Source organism: Nyctibius grandis, chromosome 1, assembly GCF_013368605.1.
Source record: "Nyctibius grandis isolate bNycGra1 chromosome 1, bNycGra1.pri, whole genome shotgun sequence".
Classification (NCBI taxonomy): Eukaryota; Metazoa; Chordata; class Aves; order Nyctibiiformes; family Nyctibiidae; genus Nyctibius; species Nyctibius grandis.
In genome coordinates this window covers 8,673,468-8,696,016 of record NC_090658.1, presented here as the reverse complement: position 1 = coordinate 8,696,016, position 22,549 = coordinate 8,673,468, and the positions used below count along the sequence as shown (strand labels likewise).

The 22,549-nt window shown below is 39.3% G+C and overlaps 1 protein-coding gene across 1 annotated transcript in view; it reads right to left on the bottom strand.

Annotated features, from left to right (window-relative positions):
* PCSK2 (proprotein convertase subtilisin/kexin type 2) overlaps positions 1-22,549 on the bottom strand; it is a 105,967-nt gene that overhangs the window by 42,254 nt on the left and 41,164 nt on the right. The window contains exons 3-5 of the mRNA XM_068405101.1: positions 12,892-13,005; positions 11,123-11,231; positions 9,122-9,159 (exon numbers count right to left, since the gene is read on the bottom strand). Coding sequence (XP_068261202.1) covers positions 9,122-9,159; positions 11,123-11,231; positions 12,892-13,005 — 261 coding nt within the window. The remainder of the gene's footprint in view (positions 1-9,121; positions 9,160-11,122; positions 11,232-12,891; positions 13,006-22,549) is intronic.

The window sequence follows — 22,549 nt, the reverse complement described above, 5'->3', positions numbered from 1 at the left end:
CTAAAAAAAATGTGCTAGAATTGAAATTATGAAGTCCTTGAAGATAGCACGGCCTTTGTGCTCTCCTTTGCACGTATTCAAAGAGATTCACCTCCTTTAATAAAATCCAGACCACAAACTGTCTGCAGAATGTTTCCAATGATCCCCAATCTACATCAAAGCTTATGAGTAAGGAGAGCACAGGGAACGTGTGCACTACCACATCCATTTAACTTCCACCATGCAACAGCTACACAGCACTGAAAGTGGCCAAAGTTTCATCAAATATAAGCCCCTGTTCTACAGCAAAACATGTTATCCCATAGCTCTTGGTATTATTGTTTGCTCAGTTGAAGTTAGAAACCCTATGCCTCTTACTGTGATAATTTAAAAAAAGGAATACACAGTAGAACAAACATTACAAACGTTATTTATACGATATGCCAAATTTCTGATTGCTCTGAACTTAATGGAAAAACTGCCAGTGACTTCAACGAGGCCAACATTTTATTAGACGTTGTGCACTGCTATTCTGTTCCCCTGTAAGAGATGTTCATTATGCTTATTGCTTCTGTTGGGAATGCAACAGAAATTAAGAACATTATATTTAAATCAAAGCAATCTGAAATAGGGCAGGCACTTAAAAATATCTTAACTACCTACACAGCTACTGAGAAGTAAAATATTAATATGGAGAACATAAATGCATACAACTAAAATCAAACAATGCAAAGCAAACCACCATGTCAAGATAAAGTGCCAGGACAGAAAAAAAGGAACTAATTTCAAATGAACCAAATTAATTTACAGGCACAGTGAAGGAGATGTGTTTAAAGTACTGGAGATCATCCGCATCTTCATCTACTGTATTTAGGCTAGTACGGTTTTGCAGAGGAAAGCGTACTCCTCGTGCCTCCCTGCAAGTTTGGCTTATCCAAAGGGCTTGGCCAAAACTCTCCTTTTAAAACCAGTTGCATGCCCACTAGTTAATAGTGGGTTTGAGACTCTCCTTGCCAAAATCATCACTGGGCCTGAAAGCCTCTCCCTAACACCTGTTAAATTTTGATGAAGCTTTGTGAGGGACTAGTGATCCCCACATGCACCATCTAATTCAGACTTCCCTGGTGATACCTTGGTAGCCAAAATGTAACTACAGCATGAATTTTAATTAAATTCCATTTCAATGCTGATGGATATTCAGGGATTTCAACACTGGTTAATATCTCAGACAGTATGAGCAGTTAAAATAACTACTCTTTGCAAAAAAGAAAATAAAAAAAAGCTTCCAAACAGAAAAATGTTTTTGCCTTTTTCAACTCAAAAATGTATTTTCACTTTGGGGAAACAGAAGCTTTTTATTTCATTTTGTTGAACTTGGTTTTAAAATTACATGGTGTGCATTGCCTCCAGGGGACCACGCATCTGGCCCTGTTCTCCCAAGTGGACCATGCGCTAGAGTGGGATTTTGTTGCTGCTGTTTTAATTCAGCATGTTCTATAAGTCAAATATTTAAAATGAGGTTGAACCAAAATAATAATATTTCACTTTTATTTTCCCATGGACGATTTGATTTTATAAAACACTCATCCTTACTAGCAAAAATATGGTTCTAATGGAAGATTTCTGGCTGGTTCCAGAAGCTAATTAGTCTGCCAGAAAGGGAGGCAAATAAAAAAACAAAACAAAGCAATGCCAGGTCCCTCCATGGCAAACAGTGAGGGCTAACATCTACTTTTCTTGCCCAAATAAAAGAAGAAAATGTTTCCAAAAAATTTACTTGGAGAAACGCTGGCAAGAGGCACAAACCAATTTCAAAAGTGCCAGTCAGAACTGATGCAGAAACATCCTTAACTGCTCTCTTCCACCCCTGTGCATTTCTCATTTCAACAATCTTAATTTATTTTCCATGGATGATGCCTTAAGTGAAAATTAATACCACTGCTTAATGATTAAAGCGATTAGCCACCTTGCACTTTCTCAGTGTGCAGCTGATTAATTAAGTACATTGATTACAGAGGAAAAATAAATGCTGCAGACAATGTGTGGTCTTTAGCTTGCAAAGAAGTGCCTTTGGCACCATCTCACATTGCTTGCACGCCAGGCATGCATTTAACTTGAAGATTATCCCTTTCAGGTGGTTCTAATATAGAATAAAGCTGGAAACTTTTTGCAGCATTCATTGCTCCGAAAGTAATCTCGGGCAAATGCAACTACAATATGTTAGTATCTTTCTGATTCCAAAGGAATTGTACTTTGAGGATATTTTATAGCCAGAATAAATCAGCACATCCCCCCAAAGAGGCCAACATCAGTGGAGCAATGCCAACTCCAGCTGTATAGATGGTGATAAGCACCAAGCCCCAGAACTTGCCAAGCATTCAGGGTCCCGATCGCTCATAACGGGCTTTAGCAGAACAGTTAGCATAACATCTTTCAGTGTGAGAGATCCAGTTTTCAGCTGCAAGCACAGCTCTAAATGCAACACAAATCATCTCTCCTTAAGGCAATCACATCTCCTTCACAAGCTGCAGGCTCCTTTGCAGAAAAGGCCTCTGTCTGTGCCCTCTGGCCATATGAAATGATCCAGAGGAGAAACAGTCTTCAAATTCTTTTTGCTGTTCCATCCTTTTAATTGAGCTGAAAGCTAGAAAGCTTTGGTAACATCTATGATTACAAAACATTTTTATCTTTCATGAAGAAGACACTGACATCTCCTTTACACAGCACCATGGCTTCTCTTTCCTGTTAGCAGTGCTCATATTAAGTAGCTTTAAGGCAGAGAAGAGGAACTATACAGTCATCTTAATTATACTGCAGCACATGAGCTCCACTGTAACAAGCACCTGCAAAAACAGTTACTATCAGGAGCACGGGAAGAGGAGAGGACTGTTTGTGGGACTCCATTATATTTTCCAAGATGTGTAGCATTTTCTGTACGTGGTAAACCCAGCACAGCCTTCCAAGCACACAAAGAACCTTGTTTGCCTGGCTGATCTTATCAGAGGAGGCATCATCTCTTTTTCAGCCTTTCCTATGTTTAGAGAGAAAAACAGATTGCACAGAACAGAGAGATGAGGCCAGAAGCTGATCCTGCACAGAATAACAAAAAAAATAGCCAAATCTGAAACAGAGAACTTCATTCTCTTCCCAGTAACTTCTAATTTATGTTGGTGAAACTTCATTGTCTTGCATGTCTTGAATGATCACCTTCTAAATGCTAAGACCAGCCTCCTGGCTGCCAGAAGCCACCTGAGCAGCATAAACAGCCCAACAGAAGGCCACCAGTTTCGGTTGCTAAGGCATCAGTCAGCCTGGCATTTAAACACTTGATCCATCCTTCTATCCTGGCAAAAAAAAAAAAAGGTTTCATTTTGTCTCAACAATTTCTCTATGAAATTTCTACTTCAACCTACTTTAACAGCATCCATCAAATAGTGTGTTTACTAGATTTTCAGTGTTAGTAGAAGGATGTTTGTGAATTTATCCCAGTTTTGGGTTGATAATTTGTAATTGTTATGCTAGTGTTTATTTTAGAAAACCTATTAGCAAAAAACCCAGCCCCAAAGCAACACCGAAAACCCAAATGAAACCAAACAATTTAAAATCCAGTTAGTGTTGAAACATCTGAAATCGTTTATTCTGTCCCTTATTTTGGGATTATATAAGTATTATTTCAACATTGCCATTAAAAATAGGTACTAGCATCAATAACCAGCATGCAGAGTTTGCCCATAAAATATCTTTGATGTATTAGCAGTAAAGCTTTATTGACGTTAAGTGTCTAGCGCATGTGCCCAATAACCCTTTGAAATGCAGTAGGAAATGACAGCGTAACTGTCTCAGGCTCTTGAAAGTCATGCCGTAGGAATCAGACGTCATAAAGCTAACTGAAATCATTCGCTGACACCAGGCAAGGATGAACCTCACTGCTATAGTTTGGCTTTATGTTCCCTGTGGATCCCCTGGGCTGATATTGATGACAGTGCAGAGACACTGGGAGCTTTTCAAGGTCTTCAAAGAGTTTCCAACAAATTTCTGTCTTGGAAGGGAAACATTTTTCTCACCACCAGTGATAGGTGAACTCTATTTGACTCAGGCAACTATATCAGCTGGGATTTCTGTGGGGCGGATCATCAGGGTCAAAGCAGCATGGTTCAACAGATTCTAGTGGAGCTTTGTCAACTTACAAACCCCCACAATTAGGCCCCAGTGATTTTAGTGGAGATGCTGATGATTTATACTGGTAGATCACTGGGATCAGGCGCTCAGCCTCCAGAACAACTTGCTGGTCCCTTCGGTAGCATGCAGGGAGGCCAAGGCACACTCAGAAATTCATGCTAATGAAGGAAACACAGATTTTTCTAAAAGAAAGAAGATCCTTTATGCTGTTGCTGAGCTTTGCTGTATATATTGCAATGTGTAATTTATTGCCTGTACTATTTCTTATTTCTTTTGTGGCTGTAAAGATTATTCAATGATGTTTTTGTTCCTCTAGCAAACAATGGAAATTACAGCTCATAACAGAAGTAGAACATTTCCCTGCTTCACTGCTTATGTGATAAGATAATTATTCCAAAAATATGCTTCTGTTTGCCTCCCAGCAAGGTGGGAGGAGCTGTTATCATATTAGCTGGTGACAAGTTACCAAAAGTTGTGAGACAGAGAGACTGCTATCTTTGGAGATACTGCCAAAGTGCAAAGAGAAGACAGGTAAGACCACCTGATGTTCATGTTTGAATAAGAAATGATAGATGACAGAAAGCTTCAACTGACCCCAGAGTAAGGACCTTGGAAGACGGAACATAAGGTTGTACCATAAAGACACATGTTACAGAGAAGAAAAGTCAGAGAGTTAGGGAAAGGACAGCAATGAAGCGCTGCTAGGATGACTGCATGTTTGTTTGTGCATGTTGTATCTGTGTAATTACACAGATTTCAAAATCTTTTTTCTTATCTGAATGTTATATTACTCTCTATTACTATTACGAAGAATTGCTGCATGATTCTAATTCTACACTTATCAATACTTCGGAAAAAAGTTACCTATTCACATAGTCATCTCTGGTTTTCCTACAGTAAATGACTGTCTTGTTCTCTCTCCCTCCCCACGTTTTTTTAAACAACATTTCAGCCTCAGGCAGAGTTCAGACACAGAAACCAGCAATTTTTTACCCTTGGCCAGAGTCTCTTGGTGGGATCCTGATTTTCCTCACTACTGCTAATCAGGAACAAACCCACTTACATAAGATGATCAGCTCCCTGCTGCTGTAAATGGGATAATGCAGCTACACTGACCTTCACCAGCAGACATTGGCCAAGTATAAAAGCACCACAATACAAACTGACATGAGACAGAGATCAGCTTATATTCCTGTTCATGGCACAACAAATCTCCATTTGCGCTCTCAGGTTTTTCTTTAGAACAATATACTGAAATTTGTAATGAACACACCCCACAGGTGCTGTTCTCCTCTTTTATTAGATGTATCTAATATGCAGCCCTTGTTACGTCACTTTTCTTTCTCACTCAGATGCTGTATCTTGGAGCAGTCAGTCCTGAAAATTGCTGGCTTTGTATGTACAGTCTGAGTTGAAAGAAAACCATGGCGTATATTAGGCTTCAGCTTTTTAATTATCGGTTCATAATGAAGGGTTCTCTTTGTGGAAAAAAAATAATTTCCTGAAGGCTGAACCTCTGCAGGGTTTCCAAGGCTTGGAAGCAAATATCGATCATTTGACAACGACTCTCTCTGCATTCATGGTGCGGAATGGAAAATTCCAGCTTTGCCATAACCCCCTGATCCCAGAAAAGCAAGTAGCTATACTGCAGCAAGCTGGGAGGGCGTGATGGGCGAGCAGTCCATCCAGACCATGAGCAGGCATACTCCTTTCCATATATATAAAGTGCATTAAAAAGAGAAATGGATGATTCAAGCAGTAAAGCTCAGAAACTGTAAAGAAAAATACGGACAGAAGTGCACTCCATGTAATAGATCATAGTTCAGCGTTTTTTAGGAGAAAATACAAATTGGTTTTTTTTCTTTAGAAAGCCCTTTCTCTTCCCTGACCCTCCATTTTATGTAAGTGCTAACCCCCATTAAACTATTCAAGCAAGAAAACCAGCAAGTCAAAAACATAAAAGCCAAATTAAACCGTGTAACCAATGCCAAGTTTTTACACTTGAAAATGCTCAAGTGCCAAAACCACCACCTTTGAGAGACTTTCTAATTGCTCCCAGTTTTCCAAGCAAGATGTACAGATGTTGCCAGGGTATGCAGGCATTTACACACTTGAGAAACATAAGCTGTAGGCTTTTAATTTCCTAAAAATAAACAATATAACTTAAGAGAAAGCTGCCCCAAAGTGCAAATGTCACGATACACCAAAAGTGTGGTATAGGAATTGTACAAGGGTGACTGCAATTGCTATGCCAGCCCGAAGCAAGTTAACAACTCTTTCCTTAAGAGACTCGTTTCGTTGCATTCTTACGTCTAAACTGATCTTTTCTTCAGTAGAATTTAAGTCCTTGTCTTTAGTTCACGCCCAAATTACTACCTACTGGGAAAAAAGGTCCCCGTGGTCTCTGAGACACAGTAGATGCCATCAGGTCAGGATCTCGTAGGACTCAAGGAGGCCTGCACAGCCTTGCAGCGAGAGGAGGAAAGGCAAAGTGCAGGTGAACCAAGCCCCGCAACCGCTGTGCCGTACTTGGGCGAGGGAGGAGATGGCAGATTTTAGCAGCGGGAGCAGGAGTCAACCTTGCCCTTCAGCCAGCCGCCTCTCAGACACAGCAACTGCAGCTGGCTCTGCGTGAGGAGGTACCAGCACCTCTTACTGGTTACCCTTTTACTGGTTACCTTGCATATAATGCGCTAATTTATCAGCACGTTTCCTTGCTGTGTCCTCTGGTCTATTCAGCATGGAATTAAAAGTGAACCTTAGGCAAAAAAGATGAACTATACCAACTCAAGATATTTTTGCTTTTTTTTTTCCCCCTAGTGCTGTGACAGCCTAAAACCACAGATTTCATGTGATAGCTCCTATTTTTGTATTCCTGTATGAAAGCATTGGGGTGGTATCTCCTTTAAGACTGGCATCTTTCAGATGGGGTTTCTGCTGCTCCTTTAATGACTGTCTTACCAACCACTCATTCCTCAGTCTTTTCTCCCCTGTGTTTGGCTATTGATCTGCCCTGCACAAGCCATGCCTAATTCTGCATTTTGCATTGGCCAGACAATTATCTTTTGTCCCTCCACAGCCTGACCATTGTTCCACTACTGGACCGCTCCTTGCTTGGACAAAGACATTCCTACACAAACCTTTTCAGATTCTCATCTCAAGGTTAGTTTCCTCACAAGTCTTTCATGACAGCCATTAAAGGTTTGTTGTTCTCATACCCAGACAGCTTTTCTTCTCCAATTTTCATGCCAATATTTATTTTCTGAACTCTGAGATTTCTCTCCAGCTCCACTATTTTCTAATTTCTAGCATCAAGTCTGTGCATTGCCATTCTCTGTGTCATTTTCCATTAATTTCCAGAATACTCACTATTGCCACTCTAAAAAAAATACATTTCTGCTAAGCCTGACAAATATTTATCCATCAAACAGAAAATATTTTTAGAATTAAAAGAGAAAATGCTGCATTACTGAGAAAACTATTTTTGGTTTCTGGGCACGATCCTAGGTTCACTGTTAACAACAGAACTGTTCCTATTTGACATTATATCAGATACGGTGCACAGACTTTTTGCTTGTCTATTTGAAACACGATTTTTAGAACCAGAATATTCTCACATACTTTGTCCGTGCCTGCTGTTGAAAAGCAAAAAGCATGTGCTTTGCCCAGATTGTATGCTAGAGCATACACACATAGCACAATTCCTGCAGAGAAAAAGGCTGCCTTTTACAAACTTCTTTCTTTGTATCAGTTTATGGGAACATCCTACTGAGTTATTCCTCTTTGGAGAGAATTTTGCAGTCATGGCACAGGGTTTAATTAGCTGCTATCAAGTTATTAAGCCAGTTCATAAGGAATGACATTGGCTATCCTGCACTCTACCTCTCTGGACAGCTATTTCCCAACTTCCTTGTCCAAAATAAATACCTTCTATGTCAATTTATTCTCTACCAAATGTGCTTTGCTACTTGCAACAACAAATAGATTTTTCATCTTGTGTGTTATTATTTTCCAAATTGCAAGTATGTAAAAATAATTGTCTGTCTTTTTCTCATTTTGGAGCTGTTCTATCTGAACAGCTCGTGTTTTTACCAAAAGTTCCAGTTGTCTTTGCTCTTCTTTTCCTTTAATCGCAATTGCAAACTAAACCACATTGCTCAGCTGAAGAAGCCTGGGCTTCCCCCTCAGGAAGCCACTGACTGCAGGAGAATAGCAAAACCTAAAGCGGAGACACTGCAACCCTCCCCAGCAAGGAGCCACAGCTTCTTGATGCCCATTGCCCAATGGACTGCCACAAGCACAGCATAAGAGCAGCATACCACAAAGGCAACCTACAGTCCATGGGTGCTGGAAGCCCTTGTAGACACCTGGGGATAAGAGCGCTAGTGTCAATGGGGGTTTGGAGAGAGCCTGGGAGAATTAAGAAAGATAAAAATCCTCTAGTCCGAAGGCCTGAAGCCTGAGGTAGGTTTGAGGAACAATCAATTGACACAGCGTATGCTGCAAATACACAAACTGCCCTGCACATGCTTTGAAGCACTAGATCAAATCATCTGTTATCACGGAATTAAGCTGTTCCTGGAGGTTTCAAAGGCTAATACAGGCCTTGCTACAGCCCACAGCTCCGTGGCCCTCCAAGTGACAGGTGCATTCTGCATCTTAGTAGCAGGATTTAAAGCCAATTCCCAGATTACTCATTTCTGTCCTAAATCCAATATTGCAAGCTGTAGCTTATTTAATGTGAGGCAGCACTGTCATTCCTCCACAAAGAGCCTTGTCACCTTTCCATTCCTTGCACAGGCAGTCCCATTTTTTGCCTGCTTCTTTCAATGTGAAACATATCATCTGTAAGATCAGTAGTTCAGCTGTACTGTTGTTCCACTCATTATTTAAAATTTTGTAGCAGAGGGACTATAACAATATGAAAATCCACATTTCACAGAAAAGGTCAGCATGTACTTACGTAATTTGATGCAAGATCAGGATGCAGATAATCAATTCCTGCAATAAGATAATGACAGAACAGAAACCAAAGGTTAAGAGTTTCAAAAAAAGATTTTTCTCACCATCACAGAACAAAACACGATTCCTTTACAACCACAGGAGAATGATCACGGTGAATAATGCAACCGATTGAAGTGAGATTCCAGTTTTTAAATGTGGACTTTTGAAGTGGTGTACCATTTCTGATGCAGTCCCAGTTAGGAGTTTTCAATCATTTATGTCAAAATTCAGGTGCCAGTTGAAAAGGTGGGCTCAGCAACAAAATTTATTGACCTGTTTTGCAGACTAGATCATATTTACTTATTAAGATTAATTTAAATAACAATTTAGGTTTATACAAGTTCTATCATCTAAAAGCACACCAAAACTAACAAGATCAGTATGCACTGGATCAGTACAGGATATAAAAAGGAGTATTTTTAACCACTGAAAATTGTAAACTAAGTAGACAGAAAATTACCTAAGTAGACTTGGGGAGATCACTAAGGCAAACATTTTGGATTATGTGTATGAAAGAGAACTTTTAATGTTGGATTAGACCATTTTAGCAAATATCTGAGCACAGGTTCTGCACCTTGGCAGTGTGCTAAAGATTGTAACAGGGCAGTGGTGTGGTATCTTTCTACTTATGGCAAATATACAAATCCCAGTGGATGGTGTAACAGAAGCAGCAGATCTACACTCAGATGGGATAAGCTGACCTATTACATACCCAGTTAAAACATACAAAGAAATGGCCACCAATCTCCTGTTACATTTTGATCATTACTCTGCCTCATGTCTCCAACCACCACACTATTACATGCTCAACTTCATCTGCAAGGAGGATATGGTATTATCTTGGTTATTCTGATGAAACGATCACCTCCCATTATGTAGGGTCCTTAGCACTAGATTTGCATGAAGAGACCCTTGTATCTTTGGAGAGCCTTACTGATCTAAATGGCAGATAGACAACAAAAGTCTCAATGAAGAATCGTGTTATTCAGCTGCTCTCTTCCATAGTTACTGGAAGTGAATATAAGGCAAATTACTCCCTTCTCCAAAAGCTGTATCTGGTGGGCCAACAGCTTTATTTGACCTGAAGCTCAAATAGTTCGTCATCATCCCCATCACAGTCATGCCTAGCTATTCTGAAAGCTAAGTCTTGCCTCTGCAGGATCAGTGAAACTGTGATTTCTCATGACATTGAGATTGATCTCTCATCAATATACAAATGTTTAAGTCTACTTTCTTACTTGACAAAAACCTTGTTTTAGGAGCAAGCAGATGAGGAACAGAAATAAGTGAGGACAGATCTCAGTTGACCCTAGAAAACATGTGGATCCAGATATTTTATTCATTTATTTTTAATATTATTCAGTCACCATAAAAGGAAAACATTCAAAATTTAGCAGAAAAAAAAAATGTTGAGAGACTGCACCAAATTCCTGTACTTCAGCAAGTAACCCATGAGTAGAACAGCTGTGACTGTAACCGTACCTTTTATCTTCATCTTCCCTGAACTTAGCCTCAAATTAGTAATATATTTAATATGCAGGTCTTTATTGATATTCAGCATGAAAGTGTTTAATTATTTCAGCTGTCAAGTACAACTTTGAGAATAATGTAACCCAGAAACTGTTTTCTTAAGTACTTTTTGCACAGCAATTACATCCCCCAGTCAGTGCCTACAGAAGTCAAGGGGAGTCTTTCCTTTGGCTTAATGGCCATTATAGTGTGCCCTGGAAGATATCCGAGTGATAACTGCAAACTACTTTTAATGCTTGGATATTCATGCTTCAGTATCCCTATTGAAGTCTTTATAACATATTTTCCCTGAAGATCTCTAAGTCTTTATGGAGGCTGGTAGTCTCACCACTATAAGCAAACCATTATTATTTTTTAATCTTTTTTTTGACTTTGATTACATGGAAAAAGCTCCTTCGAAATACTAAATTAGCATGCAGTCTTCACTTACCATCATCCATAATTCCTATGGTAACTCCCTTCCCCGTGTATCCCAGCTCCCATGCTTCAGCTACATTAAGGTCAAGGCCAGGAGTCCCGTCTGCTTGACCAGTGTTAATCTAATACAACAGTGAAAAAGGAAGAATAGCTTTTTTTACTTGGTAGACACATTTCCACAGCCACTGAATGTTGCTTTATATCTTTGCCTGTATCTTTGTTATGGAAAATATATCCCATTTGCTTTGGAGTACACATCTGTATGTAATATCTACCACAATAATGCTGTGGTAAAAAGGAAAAAAAAAAAAACCCAACCCTGGTAAATTCACTTCTCTGTGGTTTACAGGATTTGATTAAACACTGCATCTTTTTGACCCAGAAGAGGACTTTTCTACTTAAGCATGTCAGCGCAGTGGGTCAATCCAGACAAAAGTTAGACCAATGGATTTTACAGAGGACTTTCTTAAGAGCAGGGATCTTTCTTGAAAGCAGGGATCTACTGAAATTTGTGACCACTGGGTTTAGTACCAGAAACAGCAACTTTGATAACCAAGTTAGCCCTTCTTTAAGCAGGAAAGTTCCCTAGATGAACTTCAAGAGTCTTTTCCAACCTTGTGTGTGTGTGATTCTATGGTTCTGCAGTATTGGCAATCCCCTGTATCTTCAGGCATTACTCACGTTCACCAACCTCATTTGCAAATTTCTCAAGTTCCATGAGAAAGATAATATGGCTTTTGCTGTTCCAGAATTTTTTTCAATTTTGTATCAGACACATCTTATTTCAAAACACATTTTATTGTAGTTTATAATCTAAGAAATCGATAGCTTCATAAAAATTTTGTTATTTTATCACTACAACATTTTGATTGAAGTACCAGAAAGTAGTTAGTTAATCCACACTTCAGTTTATCATCTCATCAAGGATGAAGTCCCATCCATGTTAGTATGCCCTCATTCATCTGAAAACTCTTGTCTTAGGAAAAAAACCCAGCCATATTGGATGGATTCATAAAACATAAGATATGGATTAAGAGAAAAGAGAATAAGAAACACTACTCTTAAGCAAAGAGACCCTTCTCAAGTTAACAAGGCAGTATTGCATTTACTAAGTATTTCATCATAAATAGGCTGCAACATTAAAACTGACTAAAACTACTTTATCAACTTTTTAAATAAAAAAATATCATTTGGCTACTTCTGTGTAAAAATTTAATTTTTCTTTTATGACTAAAGACTTCTCCCTATAAAATATGACACATTAAAAATGAAGCAATTTAGCAAAATATTAATTTATTTTGACATTAGCTTAAGCTAAAATTCAGTTTTAAGCTGTTCTGCTTTTGACAGAAGAAAATCAATTAATATTCAAATTTCCATAAAAAAAGAAAAACCTCAACTTTTTCTAACCAATACACTAGAACTTTTTGTTATAATTCTATAACAATATTTTACCTGACAACAGCTCAAAGACATGATTCATATGCAGTTTTAGGGTTCAAAACAGCACACCATGAATGCCCACAGGACACCAATACAGTTCTCTTTCAAGCCTTCTAAGGATCTTTCCATTGACGGAAATGAAATTTAGCTCTTGAAATGTGCTGGGTCTTCCCAGCATAAAAGAGGTACAGTTAAAAACAACAGGACCGAACCTCGGATCCATTCCCAAGTTCTTGTGACGTATGTGGAAAGAAGTCTTGCAAAACATTGCAATAGCACAGAATGGCTTGAATGCGAATTATTTAGGCATTATTACTGTGATTTTCTTTCAAAACTTACCAGGTACCATTGCTTTGTAAATAAAGGATCATTCATGTTGATGTCAATGTCATTGATATCTCTGTATCCTCGCTTCCTTCTGCTGAAGCCTTCCTGTTGCACAGCTTTCCTTACCTGGAAGGGTTAAATTTTACACCTTTAGCTCAACATTCTTAACCACATATACAAAGAATTTTTAGCCTTGTTTTCATGAGAGATAAGGATTATGAAATCACACTATTTGTGTGTGTGTCATTCATTTGCAACTTCTAAATCCAGTGACTGATTTCAGTCAAAATTTGCAACGAGGTAGAGAGCTCCAGGACTACTACAATGGCTACATGGGGGACAGACACACAAAAATATCCTATCTGGAGGAAAGCTACAGCTTGAACATGTTTTAGACACCCAGCAATCTGCATAATAAAGAGCCCCTATCCAGGCATCATTATTATCGTGGACCTTCTTGCCATACTTTTCTTTTTCATTAACACCAAAATCCAATCATTGCTGTTATTAGAAGCTAAAATTATTTAACTAATTCCCAGTATGTCACTGTTCCAAGCTGCAGGCATTTGATAAAATGAGGATGCAGGTCTCAGCCACACTTTTACTTTTTCAGATTTTTCTCCAGGGCATTTTCAGAGCATTAGATAGCCATTTCTGCCAGGGAGATTTGCTGGGAGAAAAAAATCTAGTGTTGTGCACTTTCATCTTACTCCTGAGGTTCTCAAAAACGTGTCTTGTAAAGCAATCTATTTTCAGGGATTATCCTTGTAATAAATAAGTGACAAATAAATACCCTGGCAAGAAAAACTAAATAGCAAAAAAGCCACTAAACTGACCACACTGGCTAAAGTGTAAGATAGGAAAATACTGGTTATGAAACACAAGTAGCTATAGTTTTTTTAGAGATCCTTTTCTTCATGAACAGCAAATCCACAAAAACATTTAAGTAAGCACTGTAAAAAATAAGAAAAGTTAGACACACAAATATCTTTGGGGGCAGGAACTACAAATGTCAGACCATAATCGTCTTATTTGTACCCATGTAAAGAGCACTCCTAAAGGAGACCACTGAATGGTTGTCACTGGAGTTGTAATATGTGCTAACATATTCCCAGACCTTGCAGAAGTGCTATCAAGTTTGGCATACTCTTTCTGCACTCTTTAGTCTAACTTTGAGAACCAACATAGCATGAACAGTCCCAGCATTTAATTAAAATGTATATATATTGAAAAATCTAGCCTTCTTGATTAAAGAGGAATGTTTAAAATCATAAACTGAGTACACCTTGAGGTGCAGCAAGAAGGCAGTAAGACCCCTAACATTTCCTTAGGCATTTTCTTGAAAACAATGCATGGTTATTAAATAAATCTAATAACTCAGAAAACCACTTCAACATGTGTGGCTTTGGCATTTCTGATTAAGAATACGTATACAGGAGCTACACCACTGTGTCACAGTAACTTATATAGTATGTCAGTCAAAATCAACAGAGGAGAAATTAATCCAAAGGCTAAATCAGATCTTAGGTCAGTTGAGTCATTCTTGGAGGTGTCCTTCTGTCTCCGTTAATTAAAGCAGGAGCCTCAAAAGACAGTGCTCTGTGAGGTGCCTAAGGCTGAGATGAAACTGGGATAAAACTGGTGGGAGCTAAAAGCTATTTTCCTCACAGGTATACTGCTTCATTATAACCCTGAAAACCTAATACCAATTCATAGTGAGCAGAATGGGGCAGCGTGCCCTGAAAACGCAGTATCAAATGTTTCTAAAAATGTACTTGTATGAATTCTAACTCCTTAACTAAAGGTACAAAATGATAACATTTTGAATTGGTAGGTGCTTTCATTTATACGTGTGTTTCCACTACTTGTGCAGGTTCATTAAAAGCAGAGTAGACTGAAAAGAAAGAAAAAACCTAACACAAAATAAGCTGGAAATAGGACAGCGATTAAGCAGGACCCATACAAGGTGTACTTAGTGGCATCAGGTATCTGTACAGAGTAAAGAAAGGCATAAGCACACTGTTTGATACCTCTAAGATAAGGCTCAGTGATGCCATGGAGACAACAGAGCAATCACCTGTCATTATGCCTTCCTCTGTTACCACCCCTGCCTCTCTGCTTGCGACTGCAAACCCCGAGCTGTCACCACAGAAAATAATTATGAACAGAAGCCAACCCTCACTTAGAGGGATGCCAGAGAAAAAGATTTCATGCATTTGTGCTCCCACACGTGCTTGCTGGCTCTGCAGGACCTGTTGCATTAAGGTACTGAATTAGGATTTAGTACAAAAGGATTTCTACTAATCAAAAAGCAATGCTTCGGAGCCCTGGCTTTTCTTTAAGACAACCTGGATGAAGTGGGGGAGCCATTTGCAGAAATAGCACAGGCTGGTTTCCCTCTTCAGGATCACCTCATTTGTCTGATTTGTTCCATCTTCACAAGAAAATATAATTTATTTTTGTATTATATTATAATTTCCTGAGACAAGGAAACATATCCCTCAAGGAGGTATAACCTTCTCTGAACTAAACCCACTGTTTCTGTTTTCTGAATATTTCACATGAAGAAAAGGCGTACAGGTTGTTACCATCCACAGATGCAAGAGTCTCAGAAATTATGAGGTCTTTTTCACTACAGAAAAAAGGGGTTTTTCCTCACATTCACTAATGATCATAACTCATACAATCACATCCAGAAAAGATTAGGCATTTCTGTCATGAAATGAGTTGAAAGGTTTGGGTAAGACCTTGGTAGCTTCCTACTTATATAAACTGCAAATTACCTCTTTTACAATTGCCTTGTATAAGGATCTTACCCTGCAGGAGGTAAGAACTTGCCTTTATCCTGATGAAAATGTGTCTTGAAAGTAATGATCCCAAGATCAGATAATATCCATATATTCCAGAAAGAAATCCCCAATAGAACAAAGTTATCATTGGAAAAGGATGATGCAAATCCAATTATTTGAGTGGAGAACTGCCCATTGAGGGCTGCAGATCGCTGACGCAGGAGAATCCTAGTCTTCCTGCCAACTGGGTATCCATATTAGAAAAACAGTGTTTTTCCAGAGATGGAAAGTTGTGCTTTCATACCTAGTCTAGATCAGGAAAGGGACCACATCTGGATTCTGCTTCTATCTTATGGTTTTCTACTTAAAGAAGAGTAGGCCTCCCTATGACATCAGTAACATAAATGCATTAAATATCACGTCACAGGTAACATGCTTCAAAAATACATACAAGAGAGAACATCTTTGCAAGCACGATGGTAGAAAATCATTGAAAAACATTCTGATCTTGTAACAGCCATAATCCCATGTACTTGTGTCAAGTTTGGACTTGGAATCCAGCCCTCAATCCAATGCACAATGCAACCTCATGCCATCTTGTAAATACTTGTTTCTTCGAAGCAGGAACACCAGTGTTCATAAGACTCGGGCTTCTGATAATAGCATCTCTAAACGATTTGAGCCTGTGAAGCATGAAACTTATTAGAAACTAGTCAAGGAACAAGATTTTCTTACTAAAATAGCATGAATTTTACTGTCTCATAATTCGGTTTCTTGATCAGCAATAACAGCCTTTTGTTTATTTCATTCTTAATTCATTTATTCCTTCATTAGGATACTGGATTAAGTAGAGAGCAAAATCTGAGCACCTGCTTTATTAGAATGAAGGTCATGTATCAAAGAAGATAGACCATGGATGATAAGATCCTTACAAGGAAAAAAGGTTCAAGTATTGATTTTTAATATACTTGTACTTACACATGGCACATAAAGTCACTTGGATGATAATAAACCAGCAGGATACTGATGCAGAACAAATTAACAAAATAATCAATTGACTGCAATACTGCTCCAGGAGGGCCAGAAACTGCAGCACTCTAACTGTGCTCTATGCTCCTGTGAATGCCAAGATAATCAGCTCCTCGTTTTGACAAAACAGGGTTAATTGTAGTGTTGAGCTCCTGCAGTTAAATGACTGTTACATTGAGCATAAATGACAGATTTAATAAATTATACCAGTGGGTGCACAAAAGTGGAACAGTACACACAACCCCAACCTCAAGAATCAAGAACTTCAGAACAGGAGAAATGGAACCAAATTCCAGAGGAAAAAGACAGTCTCAGTGATGACATCTAGTAGGCGTGGCTTGCATGGCTTTTTTTAAAAAACGTAGTGGTGAGATCAACCACCAAAGTAATGGTTCTTTTTTCTGTAAAGCCTCGGGGTCAACACATGTCTGCTCCTGAAGGTGAAGTAAGAAGTTGGAAACTAATGGCCTGTATTAAGAAGTCAGGCTGATGGTTGGACTTAGGCCCTATGAATTGTACTGAAGATCAGTCTCCCATGAGGGTGGTTTGGAACAATGTGTCCAGATCCACAAAGGCATCGTCAAATAAACCACCTTCAGCTAGTGGAAAGCTGTCCTGACTGCTGCTATCATTAATTTCTGATATCCAAAGAAACATGGTGGCAACAAAAGATGGAGGCAGAAAAGTTCAAGTGAGTCAGAGTGATCTGCACACCTAACTCTCTACAAAGATTTCAAACATTCTGAGCCTGTTTCAAGGCCCAGAAAGAAAGAGCAGAGTTGTCAGGGGGGTTGTCAGTGTCACTGACCATCCAATATTTATTAATCAAATGACAACTGCTCCTCTCGAGCAAGCTAACAACTTTCAAAGGGTCTCATGGATCTCTCCATACATAGCACTGAATCCCTGATGTTAACTGTAGGTGTCTCTGGCAGATTATTCATAAGAGAGTCTCCAAGTGCCTCTTCTACCTATATCCATTAATCCCTGGGGAGTTTTCTGTATGGGGACTCTTTCCCCAAGCTATTTTGCCACTCCTTGGTAGGTGCAGTTAGAGCTACTACAGCAAAGATGTAGCAGCTATTGAAACACAATGCTTTTAAGGCATAAAGTTTATCAACACAACCTTCCCTGCCACTTGTAAGCAAATGACACAAAGAAAATTGTTTTCAATTTGAAATATTTCATTAAAGTAAAAATGCATCTCTTTCCATCAGAATACTTGCATCACTCCTGTTTTATACATTTTTAAATGGCTATTTTCAGAATGACAAGCACAGACAGCATGAGAATTGCTTTGATTTCTAGGAAAAGTCATGTCCACTGTAAAATATGTCCATTTTCCATTGTTCTTGGCCATCTCACTACCTTGCTGTTTCTTTTTTGTTTTGTTACTAGTTGCAACAGTGTCATTGGATATCAAGAACCTGCTGCTTTTTTCACTTAATACACTTACTTAGATGTTTCAGACCAGTTCTAGTTTTCCACTTTCTCTAACCATCCCCATTTGCCTCCACAAACACTACTAAGTTTATATAGACCATCAGCAGATACTAAAGCCTCTGGACACTTGACTCCAGCTTGTGCTCTTCGAACATCTTTCCCCTCTCTCTGGGTACGATACTGCAAAAATACCCCACTCCTGGTAGAATAAACCAGCAACAAAATACTGCCACCATTAAACTCTGACTGTTACTGACTGCCTTGCACAGCAAAACCCGGCATAGTTGGGGCTGCTCACTAACTTCTCTGCAAAAATCACTGAAAAACTAGCACCAGAGGCACAGTCATTTAGGAAACTACCCCAGAAGTTCAGCATCAATCAGACAATAGTAAAATACAAAGGTGAACAGCCTGAACTCAAAGGTTCCACTCAGGCAATTAACCTTTCTTGATGGAAACACGATTTAAAGAACTTGTGTTTCAACCAGGTTCATATTTTTTAAAAAAATATGCAAGAACTGACTTGCTTCTGCCTTATTTTGTGACCTTTTGTTTTCCTGGTATTAGTTCAGTGCTTGGTAAATAAGGAGCTTTCAAAAATAAAAGAAGGGGAAAAGAAATCAATATTTTTGTCCATTTAGCAGGCCTCTCACAGTTCAGTGACATTCAGGAAGCAGTGAGTAAAGAGACAAGGAATCAATGTGTAAGAGGAGGCTGCAGATCATATTCAACCTGCTCAGCTAAGCAATCAATGGCGCTTCTCTAGCTTCTACTTTGAAATGCAAGTGAGTTGTTTAGGCTGCAATGTAAAATGAACGAGGAGTATGGACGGCCTGCAATGGAAAATACCCATTTGGTAAAAGAAATTTTTATAGGATCATGCCCTCTTTGACAAAGTTTTTTGCTCTAGGAGAGAATTTCTTAAGGGGAAAGACAGAGAAAAAGCCCTTGGATATCTTGGTATGCAGTGCACTGCCTCAAGAACAAGCAAACTGCTTCTCACCTCTGCTCTCTCCTCAGTTTGGCATGAGTGCCGTATCAGGATCTACACTATCACAGGTGCTGGCTATTTGAGGAACTCCGTATTTCAAATTTTTTCACTGCTTAGACAAGCCAACAAGAGAGCAGGAGCATTTCTGAAATCTGAAGAGGTTTCCAAAGGAATGAAAAACTGTTTCTTATTCTACATAGAGAACCTGACATTACACTTTATGGTATATAATGACAGAAAAGTCAAAGTAATTTATATTTCAAACAATGTCTTATTGCAAGACAGCAGGACAGTCACTTCAGTTACAAAATCAAACATCTCTGTAAGAAAGAAGTTCCCTGGAGGTGGGCCATAACTGCATGCATTAGTCTCTCCAGTGGATCTGGAGAGACTGCAAACCACAGGGATGCTTTATCAGCAGCTTGTGGGTAAATTTTGCACTTGACTGTCTCACCAGTTACACTGGGCCACAGAAATGATCAGCCTCTTCAAATCAATCAGAATAACCACCTCTCAGTGCAGGTGTAAACAACAGCATGCCTGGTGACAGAAAAGAAAATTGGGCCCCATGCATGCAGGGCACTATTGACTGCAGATCCTCCCTTCTTAGCTGCAAAATTAGTCGCTATGAGTCACAGCTTTCCCTTCTCTTACATCCCTTTGCCAAGTACTGCAGATACACCTTTCTTAAAACATCATGCTTGGAAAAAAAAACTCCACCTTTTCCTTCCTCAGCAATAAAAGTCTTTTCATAGAGTGACTTTCATTTATTACAACGGCTACCATCAACCTTTGAGGTGATACCCAAAGTAGGTCCAAGTTACATTTGCAACCTCTCTGTAGTATAAAAGGGTTTTAGTTTAAATGGGAATCAGGCCCAGTTCATCTTTAAGATTGCAAACCTTTTAGCATTGAGACTAGCTTTTGGATGTATCCATGCAGTACAAAGAACAGAGGTGCTCACACTATGCTGAATCTTCTAATTTAATAATTCCTCTTTGTCCTCATTTGTTCACTTATAACTTTGGACCGTTTCTTACATTCCTGGGCAGTCTTCCAGCAAAGGACTTTCCTCCTGCTCCACAATAGCTCACTGGTCCTACAAGGAGAGAAGTACTACAGAGTCCACCTTTATATATAAAGTCCACCTCCTTTTTAAAGATTCCATTAGTACGGTTGCTGCTTCCATACACCTGATACGTCCCGAGAGAACAGGAATGCTCATAGGCTAAGGATTCCTCTAACTCGGTTGATTTTAAATTAATTTATTTCATGAAGCAAGTCTCCAGATAAGCAGGGACTGTGAGAAAATATTGCTTGGAGAAAAATCTGTTCAGCTTGGTTTGTATGGAAAGACTCAACTGACAGGTAAAATTATTCTCTTTGTTGAAGCATACCCTTGACCCACCCTGACACAGAAGAGACTTCTTGTAAACATGTGAATATTTGTGCTAATGCCCAAACACATTTCCAGTCATAAAGCATCATTTGTAGCAGCTTCACACCTAACTTAGTGCGTTTTCTTTCTGAATATGCCAATTTGCTTTACAGACATCATGTTTTAAGTGTACTGCATATATACAGACTGGAAGAGCCTTGCAATATGCCTGTGTAGGTATGCATCATCATTTAGGGAAACTGAGTCAGCAGAGGATGAGACCTTAAAGTAACTCTGCAGTATGCACTGCAAATTAAATCCCCTAGTTTCCAAAGTGATTCTGTACCTAAAAGCTGGTTTCTGACCTGTGCTATAACTCATCGTACTTCCACTTCATTCTCCACAGCCTCCTTCCCATTCAAATTTCATCTAATAGCTCGTCATTTGCCTTGAAACATCTGCTTGGAAAAATACAATTCACATTTTCTCTCATGGAATTACCAGCATAGATTATGCTCTTCCCACGTTAACAGTAACTATGCCATAATGTCACACTCACTGAAGAACTGCATGTTGCCCCATCCTTTATGTGATTTATTTTGCTTTCCATGCACACTCCTTTTGTAAACAGGTTCTAAGTCAAAAAACCAAGCATTTTTATATAGCTGCCCCCCAAGCCCAATGACAGCGTTCAGTCATGGCAAAAGCAGTAGGAGCTGTTTGAGGTTCCTCTCTCATGCAGTGGGGCTCAGAGTAGAAGTTTTCTTCAGCTTCCTCTGCCATTTATGGCACTTCCAAGCAGATGGACCCCACTGGATCCAGTGGCAGTGAAAAAACTTTCATACAAAAGTTTTGCCAGAATCTCGGCTGAAGAGCAACTTCCCAGAACAAAAATGGTATCATGGCACTAGGATGGGAAGAAGGCAGGGTAATGTCAGTGCTGCTGTTCTATGTACAGTGCATGAAACAAGCTGAAAATCAATTTCATTTAAATTCATTTAAGAAAGTCAGAATTAAAACAGTTACTTAAAACTAGCTATGGGTCCTCAAAACCTGGACTCACGGGGTGACAGAGAAGAAAAGGCTGGCTCTGCCATGCAGAACCCAGGCTTTCCCAAACCTACGTTCAGAAAGGGCACAAGTGCCTTTTGATTTCTTTTTCCTGGCTGCAAGCCTATGAGTGCCCTACAGAATACAATCCTTCCTCTTTTGTAACCTATTCTGCACAGTCATTGTTCAAAACAATTTTTCCTTTCCCTATTTCTTCTGCTCTGTGAGCAAATGACGCAGTTTGAATTTGGGGAGAATACCTCCCAAGAGACATCTCTTTCGGGAAGGGAGCACCTCAGTGCAGACAGAGGAGTCCATCACAAATGGTCGCTTACTCTTCTTGCGGCATCTCCTGAAGTCTCTGTTCTGACTCAGGTCCCCACTGCACCAGACAGGCAGGTTGCCAGCACTGATTACTGCCCACTGCTGTCAACACCTCCCTGGCCAGGTGGTAATGACATCTGCAGAAGGCCCATTTAGCTTTAATAAAAAACAAAGCCTATTTTTACAGAGATGCCTGCCTGGAGTGATATAGCAACAACTGCCAAAAAGTCTAAGCTTATTCTAATATTTCAAACCGGCAACACTTAAACTTCAAGGTTCGCATGAGTGGTAGTGATATATTAGTGAGCCTTTCTTGTCCATTTTTAACACCTTCAAAGCTCTGTTGCTATCTCAGTGGAGATGAGATATAGAATTGCAAACCACTGATCTTCCTAAAGTGCTGCCTGGTGGGAATTACATGGGCTGTACAATGTCTTCTCTCAGGAAATTTCATAACTAGAAGCCAGATGCAAAACAGAAGCCAATCTTACGACAGAGGGAAAACCGCAATTATGCTGCTGCTCATATTCACGTATCTGCTCATGCACCCAACAGCAGAGTGGTTGTTTATAGCACAGCTACTTCTTTATTCTATTACCATAAATACACTGGACAAAAAAGACAAGGGAGCTTGCTCCCATGCACGCCTTTCCCAGCCCAGTAGGA